Source organism: Procambarus clarkii, chromosome 71 (genome assembly GCF_040958095.1).
Source record: "Procambarus clarkii isolate CNS0578487 chromosome 71, FALCON_Pclarkii_2.0, whole genome shotgun sequence".
In the NCBI taxonomy this organism is placed as follows: Eukaryota; Metazoa; Arthropoda; class Malacostraca; order Decapoda; family Cambaridae; genus Procambarus; species Procambarus clarkii.
Genome location: NC_091220.1, coordinates 14,942,599 through 14,968,004, shown reverse-complemented (window position 1 = coordinate 14,968,004; position 25,406 = coordinate 14,942,599). Strand labels below are relative to the sequence as shown.

Below are 25,406 nucleotides of genomic sequence, written 5' to 3'. Positions count from 1 at the left end.
TTTCACTTTAGAATATTACAAAAAAAAAAAAAAAAAAAAAAAAAAAAAAAAAAAAAAAAAATTGAGACAGAAATAATTATGAAGTTATACTTGCAGCAACTGCCACCCCATGAGGGTGTCCCCAAGTGTCATCATTCAGCGATCATAAATTGCTCACCTTCTCGGCTCCATCACAGCTAAAGTATATCGCATACAATATTTTACTGTAGTTTTCTGTCGATCAGAGATTGCATTTTAACAATATAAGAAAAATTTTGGAAATTATTTTCTGCACACCACAGGGGCGTCATATTTAAATGCAGGGCATTTGTAGTGGTTAATCATTTTAAGCTTTTCAATACAAGTAAACATTATTTTAAGAACTACTTTAGTTACAGACAATAGTTAATGCCTTATTTTTTGTTGGACAATGTCAGGTACTTAAAAGTTCACTACCAATGTAATGATTCGAGCATTAGCAAACAGATATACAAGCTTAACAGAAGTTAAAACTTTAGATATATAATAAATTCTCAGTACATTATATTTGTTCTTAACCATCAGATAAAGTTTAACTTTGGTGAATGAAAGACTACAAAAGTAACAAATGGTTGGTAATCTGGTTCAGTATTTTCCTGTCAAAGGTAATAACTACTCTTATGTGCAATCATTACAAATTCTTTGTTTACCTATATATCAAGCCGATTTGTTTCTACAAGTCTTTAATCCTAGTGAATAACTTGAAAAAACAAATTCATCAGAAATCTTATGTATGAAGAAGCAAATATCTTTGAGAAAGTTTATTATACAAAATTTATTAATACAAATCACACTCAAGAAATATTCCCAAATGCAATACACTTAGTGTACCTGATGCAACTCTATATTCACACTTGCAGACAAAATCAATTGGTAAATTTAATGACAAATGTAACAAGAATGTGATTAGAAATCATGTCTGGTGGCAACAGGAATTGAGCCATGTATAGAAACACTACCATGGGAAAAAAACATTATTTTCCATCAATGGTAGTTTTCTTTGACCATGCACACTGCAGCACAATTTGTGCTGCCTCACACACTAGTCCATTTATGATTTAAATTTCAGCACCAAGATTTTAATGTCTAGAAGAAGATTTCCCAAATAAGGATACAAATAGGCAAGTAAGCCCATCAGTTTCTCTAATATACTTTTGCAGTTACCAATTTCTATACAAACAAGCAATACTGTATTAAGAAGAAATATGTTACATAAAAGAAATTAAATGGTAAAAAAGAGTACAATACTAAAATATGTACAAAGTGGCAGTGATATGTAAGCTCTCGGTTGTGTTGTACTACTACATAAGGCACATGTGTGAATGCACAACTTAAAAAAAATTAAGCAATTAAAAAATCCTTAAAATAAAGCACTTATTAAACTAAGAAAAAGAAAAAAATGGTCCCCTAGAGACAAAGTAAAAATTATTAAAAGCATATAGTACACAAATATATTACAGTAATTATGAACAGTCATTATAAGAACCAAACAAGATATTAAACATGAAAAACTCAGCACAAGATCTAAACTATGAATCATTATATTTTTTATAATCCAAACTTTATGCACTAATCCTTATGACCACCCTACTTGCCCCTCCCTACACACCCTACTTGCCCCTCCCTACACACAATTCACCAATCCATACACCCCTCCCCCCTCCCCTAAAAACCCAGTCTTATGATCCACACATGAGGCATTCATCCTTATTTTCAAGAGAACACACCATAGCTGCCATGTTCTGTAATCCTTCATTTTTTATTCCATTTGTTGTTCCATTCGATTCACTGCTGGCAGCAGTAGACGACTTCAGCTTAGATTTATCAACAGTGAACTGAATAGCATTAGCAGCAGGTTTAGTACGCAGATAGTACATCCCGGTCTTTAATCCCTGTAGAACAAAATAGTATTACATTAAGTAACTACTGCAGGACTTTATTAAAATGCCCGTTATAGAATACACTACACTGTATATCCTTAAAACAATCATAGCTAAGCCGACACTACTGTAATGCAAAATGTTCACATAGAAAAAGCTACAGAAAGTCTGTCTAAAATCAAACTTGCACCATTACATTATCAATAACATTTAAAGGAAAATTGTTAACCAGCAAAATTCATCAAAATGCAATATAATTTTACTTAAAATACAAATACAGTTGCATTAACTAAATGTGCAATGGGAAACTTACCAATTTCCAAGCATAGAAATGCATGGATGTCAGTTTACCATAATTTGGTTCTGCAATGTGAATGTTCAGCGACTGACTCTGGTCAATGAAGGCACCACGATCTGCTGCCATTTGAATGACAACCTTCTGGGAGATCTCCCACACTGTCTTGTATAGTGCTTTAAGATCAGCAGGAATCTTTTCGATACCCTGTAATCGTCATATTTATTACTTTACAAAGCCTACAAAATTTAGAATGTAATTTTTACTATTTCATCCTGTATATATACTGTACAACACTGGATTATACTGTACAATCATGATTGGATTAAAGAACCTTCAAAGTTTGATGACCAAAGAATTTGGCAAGGATTGGGTTGAACTTTACCAAGATAGAGGGGTCAAGATAGCGACCATGTTCGCTACTGTGATTAGGTATGACAGGTTGCTGACACTAACTTGTATCTGTTGCAAAAATCTGTTGCATCTGAAGTGCTAGATGCAACAGATACAAGTTGGTGCGAGGGACCTATCATTTCAATTATAACAGTAATGCTTTAGGAGGATCAACTGGCAAATGGTGATGTTGGTTTTGTATTAGAGAAAACAAGTGGTTCTGAAAAATTTTTAACACTAAATAATTAGTTCCCAAATATTTATACAATTAGGCTAAAAAACTCATTTATTATAGATAATAAATAGTGTGCATGTGCACACGAAGTTAGAAGGAATTTGATGCCTAAATAAATAAATAAAAGAGGACATATCACTTGCTACTACTGTACAATGACACATGCAGATGCAATTTTATGAAAACCTAATTTAATTCATCTGAAAATATTTGGAAAACTTCCAGAGCTACTGAGTAACCAAATTATCACAAAAACCTTGCATAATTTTCAAATACTTTGAGCACATACTTATGCAATAATAGTAAAAAAAAATGGTAATAAAAAGGAATCTTATGCTTCTATATAATGTTATTGACTTTGACCGACTGAACTGAAAGTTCAATTTCATTAGTTTTGATGAAAGAGTCGTAGGCTTGTATTTATATCTGTAATAACTTTACAATTATATCTATACAAAAAGTATGAACATATTCTTATAACCAAACAAGCAAGTTAAGGCCAGATGGTCCTGATGTATCAACACCTGTCTCTATGTAAATTTTTTAGATTTACAAAATTCCTTAACACCAACTGTGATTAAAACAAAAATGGTCCAAGTAGGTAGAGTTCAATAAATTCCCCGTACATTTACTTTTTCAGATGTAAATACTACTGTATAACCAACAACAGATAAAACACTAGCTTATAAAACCTATAGGCACACATGTATACCCAAATGTAGTTTTAAAACCTTACCTGAATAGAACCATTTTTGGCAATCAACTCATTTTTAGTTTCATCGTCCCACAATCCAAGTTCTGTCAAGTCACGCAAGAGGTGATGGTTTACAATCTGGAAAAGATAAATAATAATATAATATTATTGGAAACTTAATTAGGAAAAAAATAATGAATGTGGGTGGAAATTTAGTAGGTACCTTCCCCGTACCTTGTATCCCCATGGCTCAGTCTAAGTCGACCTTTTAGGTGACACTATATGCAGGATTTGGTTTGTCTAGTATAATGCCTAGAGCTCATCCCCTTCTGTGGCTGTATTTCCCATCCCAAATCCTTATCCTGACCCCTTCCACGTGTTATATAGTCTTAATGACTTGGTGCTTTCCCTTGTTGGTCACAAAGTTAGGCTGCCTGGCACCTTTTTAACTCTAAACATGTCACTGTGTAAGCATACTAATTAATGATTCTCACTATCACCTTTGCAAGCAATAGCCTAACATCTTATGGGCATAGTTGGTCGCTGACCTCGAAGGGGTCACCAACGGGTTGCCTCCTGGACGGGTTGTTGCATCTGGCAGATCCCTAGAGATATGTCTTGAGCTATATGCTGGTGCAGGTGGCCTACACATACACAAGCCACTGGTGTTCATCCCTTCCATATATTTGTCGCCTTTATGTTACTCCAGTGACCTCTTTAGTTGGGTTCTGAGAGGCAGCTGGGGCCATCTTGAGAAACACAAGCCAGAGATAAACCATGTTGTATGTACCACCTACGTGGTGCAAATCAGAGTCCAAGGTAACTGCTCCTGTCTTATACACTTATGTCATCCACTGCCATAGACTAGGTTGCAAGTACTATTTAATAAATCTGAGTAAATTGATAAGTTGTATCAGTGTATCCCTTTTTTGTTATTCCAGTGGCATATTTCCCCAAAGCCTAGTGGATCTTCTGACTAAGTATCGGTGAACCTCCAGTCTATAATACATCAAGATAATAGTCAATATAAGATAACGAATACTAGTCAAATAATGGTTATCTTGAGGTTATCTTGAGATGATTTCGGGGCTTTTAGTGTCCCCGCGGCCCGGTCCTCGACCAGGCCTCCACCCCCAGGAAGCAGCCCGTGACAGTTGACTAACACCCAGGTACCTATTTACTGCTAGGTAACAGGGGCATTCAGGGTGAAAGAAACTTTGCCCATTTGTTTCTGCCTCGTGCGGGAATCGAACCCGCGCCACAGAATTACGAATCCTGCGCGCTATCCACCAGGCTACGAGGCCCCCGATGGTGCCAAGTAATTTATCAAAAAAGAGCAGATCTTAAGTAACTTCCATCTGATATGTCCTGGTTTCCCCCATTAGAGCCATGGACAGCCACTACTACTACTAATCAATAGAATACAGTTTAACACTGAGGGTGGTAGCAGCTAAGTACATTACTAACTGGTGTTTCTAGTACTGTATAGATATCCTTAGTATATCTTTTACCCCAAGTGCATGCCGTTTCCAGTTCCTCATTCCTGTGGCTTGGTGGCTACGGTGTCTACAGCACTTACTGTTATAATACTGTATTTCATACTCCAACATTTCCGAAGTGCAGCATTCAAGTGCCCAACCACTTGGGCTGGACGGTAGAGCAACATATTGCTTCATGCAGGTCAGCGTTCAATCTCCAACCGTCCAAGTGGTTGGGCATCATTCCTTTCCCCAGTCCCATCCAAAATCCTTATCCTGATAGTATCGTTCCCTTCCCTAGAGTACAGTTACAGTGGGAGAAGTTATGTAACGGTGGGTATGGAGGTAGAAAGGTGGACGTGTGTAGATTGGTACATAGTTATTTGGCTTGCCTCTAAGTAGGGAGGATTTCTATGGGCACCATTTCTAATTGGGTATCTGGTACAACCTATTCCCAATTACCCATAAACTTCTTTTACCACCTGCAAATTTAGGCCTCAAATGCCTCCTTGCCTCCATTTGGCTTTCATCCATTTTCAGCTTCCACCTACAACCAGTCCAGCTTTTCTAGAACAATCTGTTGTCCAACCTTGTCCAGGCCTACATCTATTATTTCATAACCATGTCTCCTCCCCCTTTCAGTGTTTTTCACTAACGGTAGAAATAAATGCCTTGTACACATTTAAAGGACAATTTACACTTATTTGAAACTCGATATTTGAAAGAATTTAATACAAAAATGTGGCATGTCTGCAAGGAAGATAAATTATACTACACTAAGTTCGTAACCAAATAATTAAACCATTAAGCAAGCACATACAAAATCTCCAAGATGGTAACTAACCTGAAATTCTCCAGAGAGAACCCTACGAGTGTATATATTGGAAGTATATGCCTCAATAGCTTCATTATTTCCAAGGATCTGGGCAGTGGAAGCAGTAGGCATGGGAGCAACCAGCAGAGAGTTTCGGACACCATGTTTTGCAACCTTAGCCTTCAGTGCAGCCCAATTGTGAAGACCTGTGGGTGTTACATTCCACATGTCATACTGGAAAATCTGTAAAATATTAAATTAGAATTAGTATATGCAACTAACAACCAGGTCATTTCACAAATGATAAATCTTGATATCTTAAAACTTTATACCCTATCCCTCACTAAACAGGTAGCCAGTCAGAATGTTCCACATTAGTAAATACAGAGTATCAAATTTTAAAAGAACCATTTAAACTAATTTAAACTATTCTTAAGTTCGTAAACTATTAAACTTGAAACTATTAACTTATTCTAAAAGTATAAAAACTCGCTGAAATATGACAATTTGATAATGCGTTTCATACAACGTTTATGACAAAAATTATGCCTAGTAGAACATGCAGTGCTTTACTAAACAAGGTCGACTTACTCCCTTGCTGACGGGGGATCCGGCATATGTCTCGTATGGGCCTTCCTTTTCAGCAAGTTCACAACTTGCTTCCATAGCTCCATAGTAGATGGTTTCAAATATTTGCTTGTTTAACAACTTGGCTTTTTCAGAATCAAAAGGATACCTACAGGGAGAAATATTGCAAATTAAAAGCTATAATTGTTTTTTTTTTAAGATTAAGATCTTCAAATTTATTTATTAATGTTTCAAAGAGTGTTAGCCTGTAACTAGAGATTTACAGCCAAGAGTTTAATAATAGAAAATTATGATAAAATGTGTTAAACGTACACAAGTCATGACTTAATCAGTTATAAAACTTAGGGCCTTCCACCCTTGAAAATGGGGTTATCTTGAGGTTATCTTGAGATGATTTCGGGGCTTTTTAGTGTCCCCGCGGCCCGGTCCTCGACCAGGCCTCCACCCCCAGGAAGCAGCCCGTGACAACTGACTAACACCCAGGTACCTATTATACTGCTAGGTAACAGGGGCATAGGGTGAAAGAAACTCTGCCCAATGTTTCTCGCCGGCACCCGGGATCGAAGGGTAAGCAATACAAGACTTTAATTTATAGGGATCCCATAGATCTTTTTTTTTTATATAGTTGATGCATGCACTTCCATTAAATATGTCAATACAGGCTACCCTGTAACGGGGGCCTCGTAGCCTGGTGGATAGCGCGCAGGATTCGTAATTCTGTGGCGCGGGTTCGATTCCCGCACGAGGCAGAAACAAATGGGCAAAAGTTTCTTTCACCCTGAATGCCCCTGTTACCTAGCAGTAAATAGGTACCTGGGAGTTAGTCAGCTGGCTTCCTGGGGGTGGAGGCCTGGTCGAGGACCGGGCCGCGGGGACACTAAAGCCCCGAAATCATCTCAAGATAACCTCAAGATAACCTACCCTCAATATGTGCAGTATACATTACTGCAAAAATCCACGAATCAAATTTAAATGAGGAAAACAGGAACATGAATACAATACAAACTAACAGGAACAATAGATACAAATTCATTTAAACAGAAGTAGGTAAAATAACTGCAGTAGAAGTTGAGTCTCCTACAAAAGTACCTTTACAGGTTACTCTACAAAGCTTCAGACATCTTCCAGAGAAAATTATACAATGAAATACTGTATCTCATAAGCATAAGAAATGAAATACTGTACCTCATAAGCCTAAGAAATTAAATACTTTATGCCTCAAAAGCCTAAGAAATGAAATGCTGTACCTCATAAGCCTAAGAAATGAAATACCTTATGCCTCAAAAGCATAAGAAATGAAATACTGTACCTCATAAGAATGAAAGCATCGGCGAGACCTTGAACACCAATGCCAATCGGACGATGACGCATGTTGGAACGCTTGGCCTCCTCCACTGGGTAGAAGTTCACATCAATTACCTTGTTCAGATTTCTGGTAACCACCTAAAAACGAAAACAATGACATCACTTAAACCCCAAAACTCCAGACTTTTCTAAATGCACCATTTACAAGACATTTAACTGGTCACTTAATAAATAAAAGCTGCACAAGATTGAATGCAAAAGAAACTACTTTAACCAATTTTTGCATTATTCTTCAATTGTTATGGAAGACAATTGATATGTCCCATGACATCCAACAAAATATCATTATGCCTGGTCAAATGAATAGTCAAAAAGCAACTAAATTTCTTTGCCTGAAGTAGATTATTATTCATATGCAGGCCTTTTATAGAAAGCTACAAAAAGCATCCTATTTGCTGGTGGTTAAATTAATGGATGACTAATGGTATTAAAAGTGACCGGAAGTAATAAATCATTAATACACAAGAAAAAAATTTAATAAGAATTTTAACGCTTCAAATTTTTGTTAAGCACGTTACGAATTACCGTAATGAACTTGCCAAGTCGAACAATTGCTCAAGTTTTATTGCAACAGTTATTCTAGTGTAGGCCAAACCTCATATAGCTGCAGACATTAGTTTGCTGATGCAAATTTTCATTGGACTTGTTCCTTCAACTTTTGTTGCTTACTCAAATGCCCCATATGATGTTTTCTTATTAGAGTCAAATTTATCCAGCGATACTTTTGCTCGAAAGTAGTCCCAATGAAATATGGAACAAACTCGGTAAAGGCTATTTTGACCACTGTCCACAGAGACAACTGGCTCATTGTCAAATGCACCCCTACGAGTTACTTGCACCCACTCTCGTATTTTATTACCATTTTTGTTTTCAATTGGGGATGACTGTTTTCCAATACAATAGGTACCTGAATTTTGTATAACATGAAAAATATGTTAACCTTTAAAATTATCACAGCACTTTCTTACAATGAATGTATATATACACCCAACATTATATTCATTAGTGACTCGTGGTTTCCTGGTTGCATTAGCCAAGTGGCTCCATATATCCATAATGTTTCATCTGTACCCTTACTACAAAATATGACTTATTATTTCCAACCCAAGCCTGACCCAGGGCCAGGCTTGACTTGCAGTAGCTTGGTTCAACAGGCTATTGCTTGGAGCAGCCTGGAGGCCCACATATCCACTACAGCCCAGTTGGTTCAGCACTTCTTAAAATTTAGTTCACCACACGTTTCGGGTATAGTAAGTCAATGCATTTACTTTACCAGAAATTAACATCAAGATGCTAAATAAAGTAAGATAAAACCCACTTAAAAATTATCAAAATGTGCTACAATGCCTGTGTTATGAAACCCAATAAAATAATATACAGCAAACTTCAGATACAATGGAAATCTAGTTTTATCTCAAGAGTTCGGTATGTATTTACTCTAGCACAAATCCTGTATAATTGCTATGTACATATTTTCTAGCTCTGGCCACAATTTCCAAAAAACGCAGTACATTAAACTTTTCAAGTCCAAGGTAATCCTGCTTTTCACACTCCACAATTGCCCAAATTATCTCTACTGTCAGGCACCAATTTTCATTAAAATTCTGCAACAAAGCTAACTTAGCAGCACCTATATAAATCAGTCAACAATAACAAAACCCAAAATGTGAACTTTAGAAGATTGTGCAAAGTCCAGTGCAATTTTTGGCATTATTTTAAAGACTATATACAATGAATTCCATCGCCCTACTCTCAATCCATACAGCCTTCGTGATTTAAAAAATCTGTGACCCCAAATTATTCAAAGTTTTCCCTTTTCATTCAAACAAATACTGTACCAAAATTCTTGGAAATCAAACCTATATTTATACATGACAACTACATAGAGTAAGAAAGCACATGAACCCTTTAATAAATTAGATACAGTATATAATAAAATATTGTAAATCATACCTTGGTGACCTCTTTCAGCTTGGCAAAGTTGTAAGTTCTATCTGGGTTAACATACATATTGAGAGCAATGGATGCCAAGTTGCACACTGCAATCTGAAAATTATAAAATATTTTTCAACATTTGCTACATAAAAACAGTATACTGTGTAACATCTCAACTTTTAATTTCACTTTATGTAGGGGTTGGTCAAGATTTGACAACTTGACAGCTTGTCAAGTTGTCAAATTTATTTCACAAACTGCTCATTCCTAGCCATATTCACCTCCACTTTGGCACTGTTCACATTCAAATATGCTTCTCATACATCATGGCTGCCCATCTTTAAAATCTCTTGCAAACTAGGACTTCCATCGAATTGGCTTGTGTTTTCCAATTTGCTTAAAACTCTACTTTCTCTCCAAACTATTCATTTGCATGTACCACGTATCTAAACTAGTCCTAAGATTGAAGTACTTTATTCCAACCAATTTTACAAATGTTCTCCCTCTCCATCACTACCTTTACTTCTACCCACTTTCACTTTTAGCATTCTTTTAAACATTTAACTGCTCTACATAAATCTCTCCTTTAACTGCTCTACATAAATCTCTCCAAACAAAATTACCACACATCAAATCTTTCATACCCAATTGTGCCTATTAAACACTAGATTCACATCCCTCAAATACCCTTATATTGACCACCTTAAAGACGCGTGTCTATACCACGGAGTATAGACATGTTACATAGATATAGAAATATAGAAATGGTATGTAGAAAATATACCATCCCACAATCTTGCAGCACCAGTAATTACACATTAATCTTGCAACGACCAGGCAACTCCTAATCATTTTTAACATGGTGGCTTACTGCTTGCAGCAGTCAGGTTACAAAGGGTTAACTCTGGGATATATACGTAGTCAGTCATTACCCTATACTGTACTGCTCTTCAGTCACACAAAGGCATACCCACCTTCCATGCTACCATTTGCTTTCATTCTTAAAAACATTATTTCGCTCATCAGTTCCCTTTCAGAGGTCTTACATTTAATGAATACTGCAAAGCATAAATTATAGATCATATCACTCATTCCATATTCAGTATGTATATTTTTCCATTACTAAAATATTTCTTATTCTTACCTCATCTGGTGATGAATATTCCACAATCTCTGTGCAAAGATTTGAGCACTTTATTGTCCCAAGATTCTGTTGATTGCTCTTACTGTTGCAAGCATCCTTGTAAAGCATGTAAGGGGTTCCAGTTTCCACCTGCAATATATTGGAGCTAAACACCACACGAACATGACCACAAATTAACGGATGTTAAATGCAGTACGAAGAACATCATGGAAATGATAAACTTAACATTACATTATGTGCACAAATTACAATACATGGGAATTTACAAGCCTGTGAGCCAAACATTAAACAATTCTGGAAATGATATCAGGGCTTACACAGCTAAAGTACTTCCTGGAAGCAAGTGGAGTGGTATAATGATCTAGAAGGAAAGTTGGCAAACCAAGTTGACCGATGGCATCACCCAGATATGCAGTTGCAACTTAAGAATTTCCACGTGCAAAAATGCTGCACAAAAAACAAAAAATCGGTTAAAATAAGAGGCGATGGAAAAGTAAGGACACTTACAAGGCATGGAAAACACACAGTTCAGTTGACTCCCAACTCTCGTATGGGAAAATGAATAACTGATAATGTTTCGGTCATTCTTGGACCATTATCAAGTCCAGAACGGACTGAAATGTCATCGGTTCTTTACTTCAGAAGCATGGGTTGGGCGTCACCTCTTCAGCCACGTTATTGTGACATCTGTACAGTTCAGTGAATACCACTGTGCATAAAACATTAGCAAGAGCTAGAAGTTAGTATACAGTACCAAGACATTTAGTACTTTCAAGTCACACTGGGGCTCCTGCACAGGGATATCGGGGGAAATCCAACTGTAAATAACTAGGTAAACTGCAGAAAGACTGAACCAACAGTAACAGTCTGCAGAGAAACAAAACCATCATACAAACTTATCAGAAGACATACTAGACATGGAAGCAAGAAAATTTAAAAGGAAGAGAAGAAATGACATCAAGAAGAAGTCTTAGAAAAATTAAAGATTAGATTAATCCAGTGCAGTAGAATTACCGATTTAAAATGGGACTGCTATACATTATCACTGGCAACAATAATACAGTATTCACAACAGCACTTTAGACAAAACTCCCAGAAATATAAAAGGATAACCCTGGGAGATGTAAATTCCCAGAAATATGAAAAGCGTAACCCTGAGAGATGTCTCGATGGTGAAGGGTGATTGGTGGAGTTCTTTGAGGATCATTCAGTATTGGCTTCACTCCTAATGTTCGTAATTGACTTGTCTGATTAAGTCGATTCATTTATGTTACCAAATATTTTGCCAAGCTAAAGAATTAAAACCAGTGAATACTGTAGGACCTAAAAAAGAAAACGGTCTGCAATAGTAAAGTTCAATCCTCATTAAACGCAACGTATAACAGCATTAGAACAACTGCAAAAGCACTTTGTACAAAAACCAGACAGGCTCTGTAACTACACCTCAGTTCTTATAGAAACAGTTACACTAGAACACATTTAAGAACAATACAGTTCCATAGTTTGAGCTAAGCACTTACCTGCGACTCAATGACAGCATACCACAGCTGCTGTGCTTTCACTTTGCGGCGGAAACGACCTTCACTCTCATATTTTATGTAAAGTTTCTCAAACTCTGCACCTGTAATGTCAAATGTAAAGATGAAATACACAAATATACACCAGTCCAGATTGGTACACCACTTGTCATGACTCAAGATCCCCATAGCAACTGTTGACTTGGGCTCATAACAAACTAGTGAATAGCACAAGTTATAACAACAGACTGCACTACGACATAACACGTAACTGATTCATGTGCCCTTTATCTAGAGGCAGATACCTTTGTGCCTGGGTCTCTGTTCTCATCTCACCCTTCTCCACCTCTCCTTCCCTCTTCAAACTCCCCCCCCCCCAAACCTGTGTCTTTAGAAATGTAATACAGTTAAATAAATACACACTTTTAGTGTCAGTAGTTCAATGGAATGCACCAGGAAGTGATGTGGAAGCTGACGCCATACAGTTTCAAATGTAGATATGATAGAGCCCAATAGGCAATCAGTAATCTGTATACCAGTTGACAGTTGAGAGGCAGGACCAAAGAGCAGAAGCTCAACCCTCTGCAAGCACAATTAGGCAAGTATGGTACTGAATTAATGTTCATTTCTAGTGAAGAAATCCAGGAACATAGCCAGCCACCTTCCACCAATTATGTGAGTGGGCCCCTGGGCCCCCCCCCCCCCCCAAGTGTTACTATTGGCCCCAACTTCCTCATAACAGGAACAATAGGAACGACCAAATCCACAAGGGCCGTGATGAGGGCTCGAACCTACGTCCGGGAGGATCCGTGGAGTTGTTCATTTGATGTATCACGCTATTGTGATTTCTGCGTGTAATAGGAACAACCTATTCACCAGCCAGCCTTGGATATTCATCCTCCTAGACACACAGTATAGGTAACTTAATTTGCATTATTAAATATATCAAAAGCAAGAGACAAATAGCTATTATGTATTATTCTTCGAGATTCGTGCCGAATGCTGCATAAATTTTTTTTTAAAGCTTGTTCCCCTCCTCCAACTTTAGCTACGATAAAGAGGCCTTCACCCAATCTTTTCTAAATCTTCCACCCTATTTAGTGCTTATATTATTCACTCCACCCTTCCCCTCCAGATACCTGGTAATGGTTTTCTTTATCACCAAATCCCCACATTCAATTATCTTCCTTGCAAGATAATGTCCAAAACATATGGAAGCATAAGATTGACTCGACCACTGCCATGATTCCCATGCCTTATGGATGGATTAATGGATCGAGTGGATCCATTACAACTATAAAGGTAGTTTTCCCTGCCTTAAGAACTCCCTCATTTTCCAGAAATTCTGAGCTAGAATTTTACTTAATTTAGTTTCAAGGATGCATGGCCTGTACAAACACTAATTATGTCTATAGGTCTATTGACAAATGTTAATACATTCAAGAAGGCTTACCCCAACTATCATGTAGTCCAGGGCACTCATGAGGACACATTAGGCTCCAATCTCCATTCTCCTCCACACGTTTCATGAAAAGGTCTGGAATCCACAAGGCGTAGAAAAGATCACGAGCCCTTTGTTCATCCTGTCAAGAGGGATTAGTTTGTGAAACCAAGTGCTGCTAAGCAAAATATTCAGCCACATCAAGATAAATTCAATACTGGATGTCGAGTTTTCTCTACCAACAAATCAATAGAAATCAAATGTCACCAACCTGTCAAAGACCTACAGATCTAAAGGGCATAACTGGCCAGCCTCTCACTGTTCACTTGCCTGATCAACCAGGTTGTGATTCATACATCAGGCTGTCAGCAGCTGTTTCCAACAGCCTGGTTGACCAGACCAGCAACCAGGAGGCCTGGTCAGAGACTGGGCCATGGGGATGTTAATCCCCATGATTGCCACAAGGTAGATAAAGTAGTGAACAATCAATTTCCCCACATTCTCTTGTGATACATTTCAAGTTATTTAAAAATCAGCATATTGCACTTGCATCAATCCATTGGAATTATAATTTCCTGGTACAGCTACTGGACAAGGATTACACGACATCCTGCTTCCATGGAAACTGCATTATCTCGGCCTAGATTTAAAAGCTGCAGTGTTCTACAAATTTACCTTCTCCTGCCCTAACCCTTATAAACTATTTTTCTAAATTTGTCATTTCACACAACACTGCAGCGTTCAAATGACACAAACGTGTCACCCGTACTCCGACAGTAAACGTTCCGATGAACCTAAAACAAGTCGTCCCTCTGTAAATTACTGAAAATCACATTTTTCATTACCTTTTCATTTTACTTCTCATTTTTTGGAGAACAATGCATGAATAGCTTATCAGTTATTTGTTGGGTTGTGACTCAATTTGTTGAAATGTTCACAAATGAATTCACTAGCGAACAGAATAAAAAGATATTTTTTTTTATAATAGATTATGCACAACATATGATATACAAATGTTTAGGAATAGCCGTCCAATGACAAATGCCTCTTCAGAACATTTACGGCAAGTATAGAGGGATCAATCCTATTGCCAACCGTTTTCCAAGTTGTGAGGACAAATACAAACTATAACCACACAAAGTATTTTACATGAATCCCAAAACCTACATCTTGTCATTCAACTTCTGTAGCTGTTGTTGTTAAAGATTCGCTACCTGGAACAAAAAGTTCCAAGTAACACGGGCCATGGTGAGCCCGACAGGACAATACCTTCTGTAACTGCAACAAATCAGTAACTGTTCACCCACTAATCAATGGGTAACAGTTTCAGCCCTTTATGTTTGCTCACAAGGGACTGTTAACTGTTCCAGCCACAATAGTCTGTGTGGCATATACAGCATGCATACAATAATCTGTGTGACATATACAGCATGCATACAATAATCTGTGTGACATATACAGCAGGCATACAATAATCTGTGTGGCATATACAACATGCATACAATAATCTGTGTGGCATATACAGCAGGCATACAATAATCTGTGTGGCATATACAGCAGGCATACAATAATCTGTGTGGCATATACAGCATGCATACAATAATCTGTGTGGCATATACAGCAATGTCTTCCTCACTCCTGTTTATACAGTAATTCATTGACAATCCCCGGGTCCTAGCATCAAGCTCTTCAAAGTTGGTTTTCAACGGCTGATAGCAACAAACACAAGTTTAACTTGTAAACATAATACAATACTTAAAACTCTGACAAGTAAATTTCTATAATGTAGTTAATATCTCTTTACCAATGCCTTTTATATACTTGTATATAAAAATGGAAAAAGGCACTGAAATTAAATAGCAATAGGAGATTAGAAACCAAATGGTTGTACCACTTACTTTGCCAGTATTCTTACGCAGATCAAGGAAATCGAAGATATCTGGGTGCCAGGGCTCCAAATATATAGCAAATGCACCTGGTCTCTTGTTACCTCCTTGGTCAACATAACGTGCTGAAAATACACATGAATTACTGTACTTTAACTCCAAATGGTAATAAGATATTAAAGAGCACCATACTGAACAAATCCACAAGGGCCGTGACGAGGATACACGTTACGGCCCTTGTGGATTTGTTCATTTGATGCATCACGTTAGTGTGATCTGTGTGTGTAAGCACCATACTACAACCCAAGTACCAAACTGGTTGCCCATCCCTTACCAATCAGATAAAAGAGCAGGGCTGAACAAATATTGGCGCCTTTCAATACAAAATATAACTTGCCATGAACTTTAAACAAGTTAAAATGACGTATATTAAGCTTATCAACATCAATTTTGACGTGACATAAGTAGGAATTTGTAGTCATGTAAATGAGGGCATCCCAAATCTCACTTATAGTTCTCTTCAACTGCACACTTCAATGCCCTTATTATTTACATTCCCTCCAGCTAAGCCATATCAGCATAAAAAGTTGACAGGTCAGGTGCATTGCTTGTCTGTGTACATTTCTTGTTAGGCAAAACATTTTCATTCATCAGCGGCAAATCGAGAGAACGGACCAAGTACGCACTACATAGGGAGCCGGTCGGCCGAGCGGACAGCACGCTGGACTTGTGATCCTGTGGTCCTGGGTTCGATCCCAGGCGCCGGCGAGAAACAATGGGCAGAGTTTCTTTCACCCTATGCCCCTGTTACCTAGCAGTAAAATAGGTACCTGGGTGTTAGTCAGCTGTCACAGGCTGCTTCCTGGGGGTGGAGGCCTGGACGAAGACCGGGCCACGGGGTCACTAAAGCCCCGAAATCATCTCAAGATAACCTACATGGAGCAATGTTTACATCATGCAAGATTGACTCGTGTTACACGATTAAATTTTAAATATTTATTACATTCTTGTCTCGTGGCACCTGCTTACATTCTGCAATCATTATGCACCATATTTGTTACTGGGAAGTGGCAGGAATATTTAGCAATAATGTTCAGTGTGAATTGATAAATGTTACATCACAAGACAAAGCCTGGGCCACAGGTCAAGCTTTGAGTAAAAAAACTCTTAGAACCGACTCTAAGGTGAATTTTTCATTCTCTGAAGTTTATTAAATTCCCTCCACCCTCATAACCAATAATATTGTCAGTTTAATATGACAATATTATTGATTATAGACTAAACCAAAGTTTACTATAATTCGAATGGTTATATTTTCTCCAAGTGTTATAACTCAAATTATCTTTAATAAACTTATATTTATAACCATCAACAGTAATTACTGTACCTGTATTGTTATATACTCGCAGCATAGGCACCAAACCATTGGAGGTACCATTAGTTCCAGCAATATAGCTTCCCATCGATCTGATACAATGCACATTCAGACCAATTCCACCGGCAGATTTTGATATGAGTGCACAGTGCTTTAGTGTGTCGTAAATGCCTTCAATGCTGTCATCCTTCATGGTCAACAAAAAGCAACTAGAGCAAAATGAAACATTTACATTAGCCACAACAAATAAAAGTATCACTACATTCTTATAAAATTTAAGATTAAATCCTACTTCCTTCAAAGTGTTGACAAAGAATTTATATGACTAAATAGTGTACAGGCGGCACACAGTATTTTTATGAAATGCAGATTTTTTACGATAATTAGAAGTGCTCAATTACAGTAAGTAATTGAGCACTTTTTTACTAAGCTTAATACTTGTATTAAGTATTTTTACTAAGCTTAATACTTGTAAATTTAACAGTAGCATTCAGACAAAAATAACTGGTCATGGTTTTCACTGGCTCGACTCATTTGCATATCAAATTGAATTATAGCAGCTATAGAGTAAAAGGAAAATTGAGCACCTGGACAGTTGTGGCCGGCATGTAGCGGCATTAAAAAGTGTCGGGGATGCGTGAGTAAACCACTTCTCGGAAAGCAAGTTGTAAGTCTCAATGACTGCATCAATGTCTTCTCCGTGAATGCCAACTGCCACCCTCATTAACATCTGCTGCGGACGTTCAGCAACTTTCCCATCAATTTTCAGCAAATACGAGCGCTCCAGAGTCTGAAAATAAGGAGCGGACCAGGTATGTTACATATATTTCATAACAATAATAGAAAACATACTTCACATGGATACTTAAATTTACTCAAAGGTTAAATAGTTAATCTAAGTAATATATAGAGACTTTACAAAATTAATAAACTGCAACAAAGCAGAAATAGCACATAATCCAAACAAAATTTTTTTACCCAGGGTATGATACTCAATAGATCACCTTACAGCTCAACAGTCAGCAGCAGTCGGGTTACCAGTCAGCAGCAGTTGGGTCACGACCGAAAAGACCCAGGTTCAAAATTTCATACCAGAAGTTTGGGTACATTTCCTTTTACCAACCAGTAAATAGGTACTTGGGCAGATGACCAGACCCGACGAGATATTCGAGTTATCTTTTGAATGCATAGAAAATAAGTGACTAATAATAAAACACGAATATCAACCTGCCTTGGAGGTGGCCAACATCCTGATATTCAAGGGGGACAATCCCTTGCTGTAAACTACCATTTGAGTACCCGGACATGATGCTGGGAAAGTGCCTCGTGGACACCATAGTAAATTCAACAGGAAAATGCACATGTGGACTGAGGAAGCCTAAATAAGGTTTCTAGTGAAAGGGATCCTGTCTTGCAAATCTACAGTCCTACAGTAGCGTATTCAAGGTACTTAACAGCAATAACAATTACATCAATATAGACCTTAGTAAGGACCGACTACTACTCCACAAGAGGCTGATCAGGAAGGTTGAAGCCAGTAACATTGTTGGAGGGAATGTTAGACTTAACCTAGCCTGGCTCAAGGGTAGAAACTGCATTAACAGGTGAAGCCTGAGTCGAGCAATGTCACTAGTGGTTTGTCCCGGGGTCTGTTTTGGGACCTGTGCAATGATGTAGAGATTTGTAGAAGTTATTACAAATTAGGTTTCTGATTCTGATAATAACTGTTTATATGCTATGCTGTTAGTTATTGTGACTTGTGTGATTAATGTACTGTAATTTTCATGTAAACTTTCCCAATTATAAATGTTAAAGCATATTTTTTTAATATCTGCAACTTTGTGAATAGCACAGTAGGGCAAATGGCGAGGACTGTATGTAGGGTAAAATAATGAGGACTGAATGCCATAAAGACCATGATATTAGAGCTATGTAGGAAAGTGACATATGCAGTTCAACGTTGATATAGACATGACAAGTGGATGAGGGGTATCTGAGATAAGCAAGGTTTTAAAACTATCAAACAGGTTAGAACCCACAATAATAGCTAGAAGCTGGAGAAGTTCACCTTCAGGAAGGATATAGTGAAGTACTAGTATGGTCAGGAGACACATTGGGGAGAAGGGTTGTATACATTATTTATAAAAGAGAATCAGATTACAGTGGTCATTTAATAGGCAGTGCTTGAATATTACACATTAAAGACTACACTATCACTATTTACACTATTACACTAATTACTCACAGCAGTTCACCCATACGAACACTGCCCAGAATGGGCTAACTAACTCATACCAGTGACTTCCATGTGTGTATCACTTTAAAGAATATAGGACCCCATTAACGATAGTTGACATGTCTTAAAATGTAATGGTTACCGAATCCACAACCCCTCAAAAATAATTTAAACAAGACCTTTTTTCCCCCTTCCATTTATTAATTGATCTTGAGGTTGGACACTCCAACACCAGTGACTCGGAAGAACCTTTACCTGCTTTGCCAGAAACCTAAATGGTACAGCTCATTCGCCATGCAACTTAACAATACAGACTAATTCTAACACTACACAAATTCAATCAATATGTACAAGTAGGGGCAGGTGCCATCTACAAATATTCAATTTTATACATTCACATTAGTTGTTAAATTGTATTAAGAAAGGTAGACCAAGGAAACTCAAAGTTGCATATGACAATGCAAAGTATCAAGGTTTCATAATGTTAAGGTACTAACCAAGATCCTGTAATTGGAAAAGATAGGATTTAATAGTTTGGAAGACAGCACTTAGCTAGTAGTGCATTTCTACATAGCACTCACTATATCCATGGGTTCCTAGGCTTCATTTAGCATGCCAATAAATGTCAACTGAAATTGGAAATTTTAAAAGTTATGTTGCCCTACTGTTAGGCAGTAAATCTGCCTACAGAGGGCAATATTTCAAACGACTAAAGCGCTATCATTGTTCTTTTACCATGTTCACTCCAGGGGGGTTACCTTACCTTGCCTACCTTGAGGTTACCTTGAGGTGCTTCCGGGGCTTAGCGTCCCCGCGACCCGGTCGTCGACCAGGCCTCCTGGTTGCTATAGGGGGCCCTATATTTTATGTTCAATATGAAGGTATTTATCCTTACAATAATACTGGAATGGATAAAACACTTCCTGACCAAAAAGCACTAGAATTAACACAAACATTTTAGAAATCCATTTTAAAAAAATTAAATTTTAAATGACTAACCTTAAATCCAAAGTAATTGTATGAAAAGTCTCTATCATAGATAATGGCAGAGTTCAATTTATCAGCATTGTCCATGATGATTTTGTAATAGCTTTCACCTATCATAGGCATCTTCATTCCAGTTTTCTTGTTGGTCATGTTACGCAGATCCTCCATGACCTCTGTGAACATTCATCACGTTAGTCTAAATGCTTGACATTTTAACATGAATACAAAGGAACTAACTACCTCAACAAAACCACCAACAAGACACTTATCTAAGATTCATCAAAGATATACCAGTGAAACCACTAAACGTACCACTGAAAGATTTCTTGGTCTCCTTGTGGAGATTTGAGACGGCAATCCTTGCCGCCAAAACAGCGTAGTCAGGGTGCTTCGTGGTCATGGTTGCCGACGTCTCGGCCGCAAGATTATCTAATTCCACCGTCGTGACTCCCGTATATAGTCCATTGATCACCTTCAAGGTGATTGCAGGCTGAGAAAGCAAACAAGGAAATATGATGAAAATTGAGAAAGCAAACAAGGAAATATGATGAAAATTGAGAAAGCAAACAAGGAAATATGATGAAAATTGAGAAAGCAAACAAGGAAATATGATGAAAATTGAGAAAGCAAACAAGGAAATATGATGAAAATTGAGAAAGCAAACAAGGAAATATGATGAAAATTGAGAAAGCAAACAAGGAAATATGATGAAAATTGAGAAAGCAAACAAGGAAATATGATGAAAATTGAGAAAGCAAACAAGGAAATATGATGAAAATTGAGAAAGCAAACAAGGAAATATCAGGAAAATTGAGAAAGCAAACAAGGAAATATCAGGAAAATTGAGAAAGCAAACAAGGAAATATCAGGAAAATTGAGAAGGCAAACAAGGAAATATCAGGAAAATTAAGAAGGCAAACAAGGAAATATCAGGAAAATTGAGAAGGCAAACAAGGAAATATCAGGAAAATTGAGAAGGCAAACAAGGAAATATCAGGAAAATTGAGAAGGCAAACAAGGAAATATCAGGAAAATTGAGAAGGCAAACAAGGAAATATCAGGAAAATTGAGAAGGCAAACAAGGAAATATCAGGAAAATTGAGAAGGCAAACAAGGAAATATCAGGAAAATTGAGAAAGTAAACAAGGAAATATAATCAAAATTAAAAAAAAAAAAGTAAAATTTATGAAAGTTAATCCAAGGCTTAACATTTAATACAAAAATTGTAATTTGTAACCCACTTACTTACCGGGTCAATGAAGTCCATGTTAAGACCATAGCAAAGTTTCTGAATGCGGGAGGTTATCTTGTCAAACATGACAGGTTCTTGACGCCCATCTGCAAAACAAAGTACAGTACAGTAAAACGAAAATTCAACTGCACAAATGCTAGCTCAGTATTAGTACAAGGCTAACGAGCTTTATTTCGTAAACGATTGAAAAATATCACTCTTGAGCAGTATTGAGCATCCGGAGGGAGATATATATATACTAGAAGAAAAATACAACTTCCTAGTGGCATTGGAGATTAATACAATATACAAAACTTACAATAACAAGACTTGACAGGTCTCAAATGTACTGTATTAACTTTTATGTTAAGTAAACAAGAACTATGAGCAAGTTAAAATGAGCAACTATGTAAAACTATGCAAGTAAAAATTATGAGCAACATTAAAATTTGTTTCTAATGAACCAGATGAGGCTAATTCTTTGACATTTCTTTGGCAACATGTGTGGATTTTATTGCATATGTTAAAGGAACTGGAAGAAAGAAATCATTAGACACAAGGCTGCATAGACAAAGTGCAACACCTAAATACCATCATCCAGTTACCAAATTAAAAAATATACTACCACAAGGTAAAAATTAATGAAAACTAATCTATAAGAATTTGATCATAAGAGCTGCAATGTTCTTGGTTATTCAAATTACCTTTGAAAAAGCCAAAACCTTAATCAACTGTATAGAACAAATGCAGGCGAGGAGTCACAATAACGTGGCTAAAGTATGTTGACCAGACCACACACTAGAAGGTGAAAGGATGACGACGTTTCGGTCTGTCCTGGACCATTCTCAAGTCGATAGATAGAACAAAGTTCCCGTTTCTATTTATATATATACACCTGTACTTGTAAGTAAATAATGATGGGTGAGAACTCATGAATTCATAAGGCGAAGCTTTTATTTGGCTCCAATCTTCCAACTTCAACCAACACCACGTATTTGCTTGCTAAACACATGAAGTCCATGGTTATTTGGACTTCACCCAACCCCAAAAAATGTCTTTGGTTAAGCAAGAACTACAAATGCTTGTTCTGTACTGCCTTGGCATTTTGAATGACTTAAGTGAAATCTTTCTCATATGCCATGGCTTAAATCTTGAGTTAGATAAGGTACTCACTATCAGGATAAAGCACTAAACTAGTATGATTAGATATTATAGATATATCATAGATAAGATATAGATATGTTATCATAGATATAGCATAGATAAGATATAGAATAGATATCACTAGTATGATTTATGACAAAATGAAACTGCCAAGTACAGTATTTTCAATTGTTAATTTTTTTTAACTATCATTATGTCCTGAAAGTTTACTGCCAATACAAGATTAATGTTTTATCGTTTTCATACTATATTAGATACGCAAAAAGAAAAAACATTATTTGCAGATAAAATACCATAAATGCCCTGCTAGTACAGTACTACAGTTTGCTTCATTCTCAACTCTAAATCCAGAATCCTCGACGGGACAGAAATGATTGGGCATAAGAATATAAGAACAAAGGTAACTGCAGAAGGTCTATTGACCCATACGAGGCAGCTCCTATTTATAACCACCCAATCCCACTCATATACATGTCCAACCCTCGCTTGAAACAATCGAGGGACCCCACCACCACATTACGTGGTAATTGGTTCCACAAATCAACAACCCTGTTACCGAACCAGTATTTACCAAAGTCTTTCCTAAATCTAAACTTATCCAATTTATACCCATTGTTTCGTGTTCTGTCTTATGTTGATACTTTTAATACCCTATTAATATCCCCTTTGTTGTGTCCATTCATCCACTTGTAAATCTTGTCATGTCAACCATTTATTAAACAATGTTATGAAACAATTACAAAGCCAGGAACTAGCCTGGGAACCTCGGCACTGAGGGAAGCTTTACTTCTTACTCTCCAAATATTCAAAACTACTTTTGATGTAGAGAACACCGTCAACAGATACAATCAAACTACTTAAGACTTGCAACGGTTCATGTTGCACAAGCCTCGAGGAGTCAACAACAATTTCCGTTTTTCCGGTTACTAAATGTATAAACAATATACATCATATTTGTATTTGTTGAACATTTTAGCTTCATTATACACATTTCTTGCCAGAAATACAAGAGAAAATAGTTAAGAGAAACTATGGGACATAAAGATACAATTTTAATCACCTCAGAGCCACACTAAAACTTGAACTACCGCTCAAGCAACTATAACAAGCGCCAGTTACATACCTCTCTTGAGGACGTACATCTTTGACCACATCTTCTCCTGCGGCCGCACCATTTCAACTAGTTCAAAGTCCAAAAAGTCCGGAGCAAGAAGGACGATCTACCCAGCAAGTCTGTGCTGGAGCTGCTAGAGGGCGCCAAACCTGTACTAACACTGAATAACGCGGGAAATGTTCCTTTCCGCCAATAGCATCCTAGTTTGAGACTCTAAGTTAAAGGAAGTGATGCCATTGGTCAGCACAGAGGAAGATCAGGGCGGGATGCTTGAACTGACCAATCAGGAAACGCCTTTGGAGGCTGTGAGCAGCATCAGCTGGGACTTGACGTTACTGCCCATGTCCGAGAGCTGGATCAAATTATTTTCTGTTTATGGCTCCTTGAATATATTTTTTTTGCATCAATTCTTTTAGTTAAAGTATAATTTTAATAATTTCTGATTAAATACTTATTTAAAGAAACTATTGTTAACAATCTATAGGCTTTCACTGGTATTTAATCTGCATGCATTCAACTGAAAATCATATTTTAAGATTGACAACGTTTAATTTCAGTTATATCACGATTACCACTGGGTAGAACTGCTGTTCTTCCCCCATGATGGAATCCACAACAATTACCTAACTCCTGGGTACTTATTTTCTCTTGCTAGAGGTGACAGGAGACAGCCCCGTCTCCTGATAGTCTTAGGTAGAAAGTCTCCTCTTAGTGGGTTTCAACCCGGCAGAATCCTCCACTGTTAGAAATGATGCACACCACTGAACACCAAAACCCATCATCCGTGGTTAATGCGAATACTCATCATGATGATACAGACAGCTAAAGCGTTATGTAACAAACAGTAAACAGAACTATAGACTGTGATTTTATCAATGGCCTCCTCCTGTCTACCTGATAATTCACTCATTAAAGACAGCTTCCTAAATTGTGTTTATTGTTGTCCCCAATGACGGATATAGTTGATTGTGCCTCCATACTCATCCTGTGAGCAGTAATAATAATTTGTTTTGTTGGGGGAGGGACAGGAAGCACGTAGATACACTTTAGGCTTTTATCGAGGTTCGAATCCTCCCCCAAAGGTCGAACTGAACTGAAGTCAAACTAAACTCAACTGAGGTCGAACTACTGTACTGAACTTCCCAGATATAACCCAACAACAGTTGCCTAGGCAACTCTACTAGGTGAATAGTAGTTTACCTAGTAGTTGCTGCTAGGTGAACAGTGGTATTAGGTGAAAGGGAACCTGCCCAACCATTTCCATCCCGCTCGGGAAATCTCGAACCCGGGATCCCAGATTGCGAGTCGAGAACGAAATTGATTGCGCACCCATACTCATTCTTTGAGCGATAGTTTTTGTGTAACCTATACTCATCTTATGAGCAGTAGTTTATTGTGTACCCTATACTCATATCCTGTGAGTGGTAGTTTATTGTGCATCCTATACTCATCTTGTTAGCGCGTGCTTATTGTACCCCCCAAACTCACCCTGTGAGCGGTAGTTTATTGTTGTTGATTTAGGGGCAACGACGATCGTGGGATCGGATGCTAATCTAATGAAAGACTAATCGCTTAATCTTAAATTACATCATTATGGAGTCAGAGGACACTCCCTG

At 37.4% G+C, this 25,406-nt stretch overlaps 1 protein-coding gene across 1 annotated transcript; it reads right to left on the bottom strand.

Moving 5' to 3' along the window:
* Positions 1-766: 766 nt before the first annotated feature.
* LOC123745558 (Ribonucleoside diphosphate reductase large subunit) lies at positions 767-23,961 on the bottom strand. The gene is made up of 17 exons (XM_045726217.2): positions 23,800-23,961; positions 21,531-21,619; positions 20,594-20,771; positions 20,294-20,454; positions 17,646-17,848; positions 17,071-17,267; positions 15,696-15,808; positions 13,810-13,939; positions 12,360-12,460; positions 10,840-10,968; positions 9,714-9,806; positions 7,705-7,838; positions 6,399-6,543; positions 5,838-6,050; positions 3,558-3,653; positions 2,212-2,400; positions 767-1,910 (listed from the first exon to the last, which is right to left on the bottom strand). Exons 1-17 carry the CDS (start codon positions 23,849-23,851, stop codon positions 1,698-1,700), a joined length of 2,436 nt encoding a protein of 811 aa, XP_045582173.1. The 5' UTR covers positions 23,852-23,961; the 3' UTR covers positions 767-1,697.
* Positions 23,962-25,406: the final 1,445 nt, after the last annotated feature.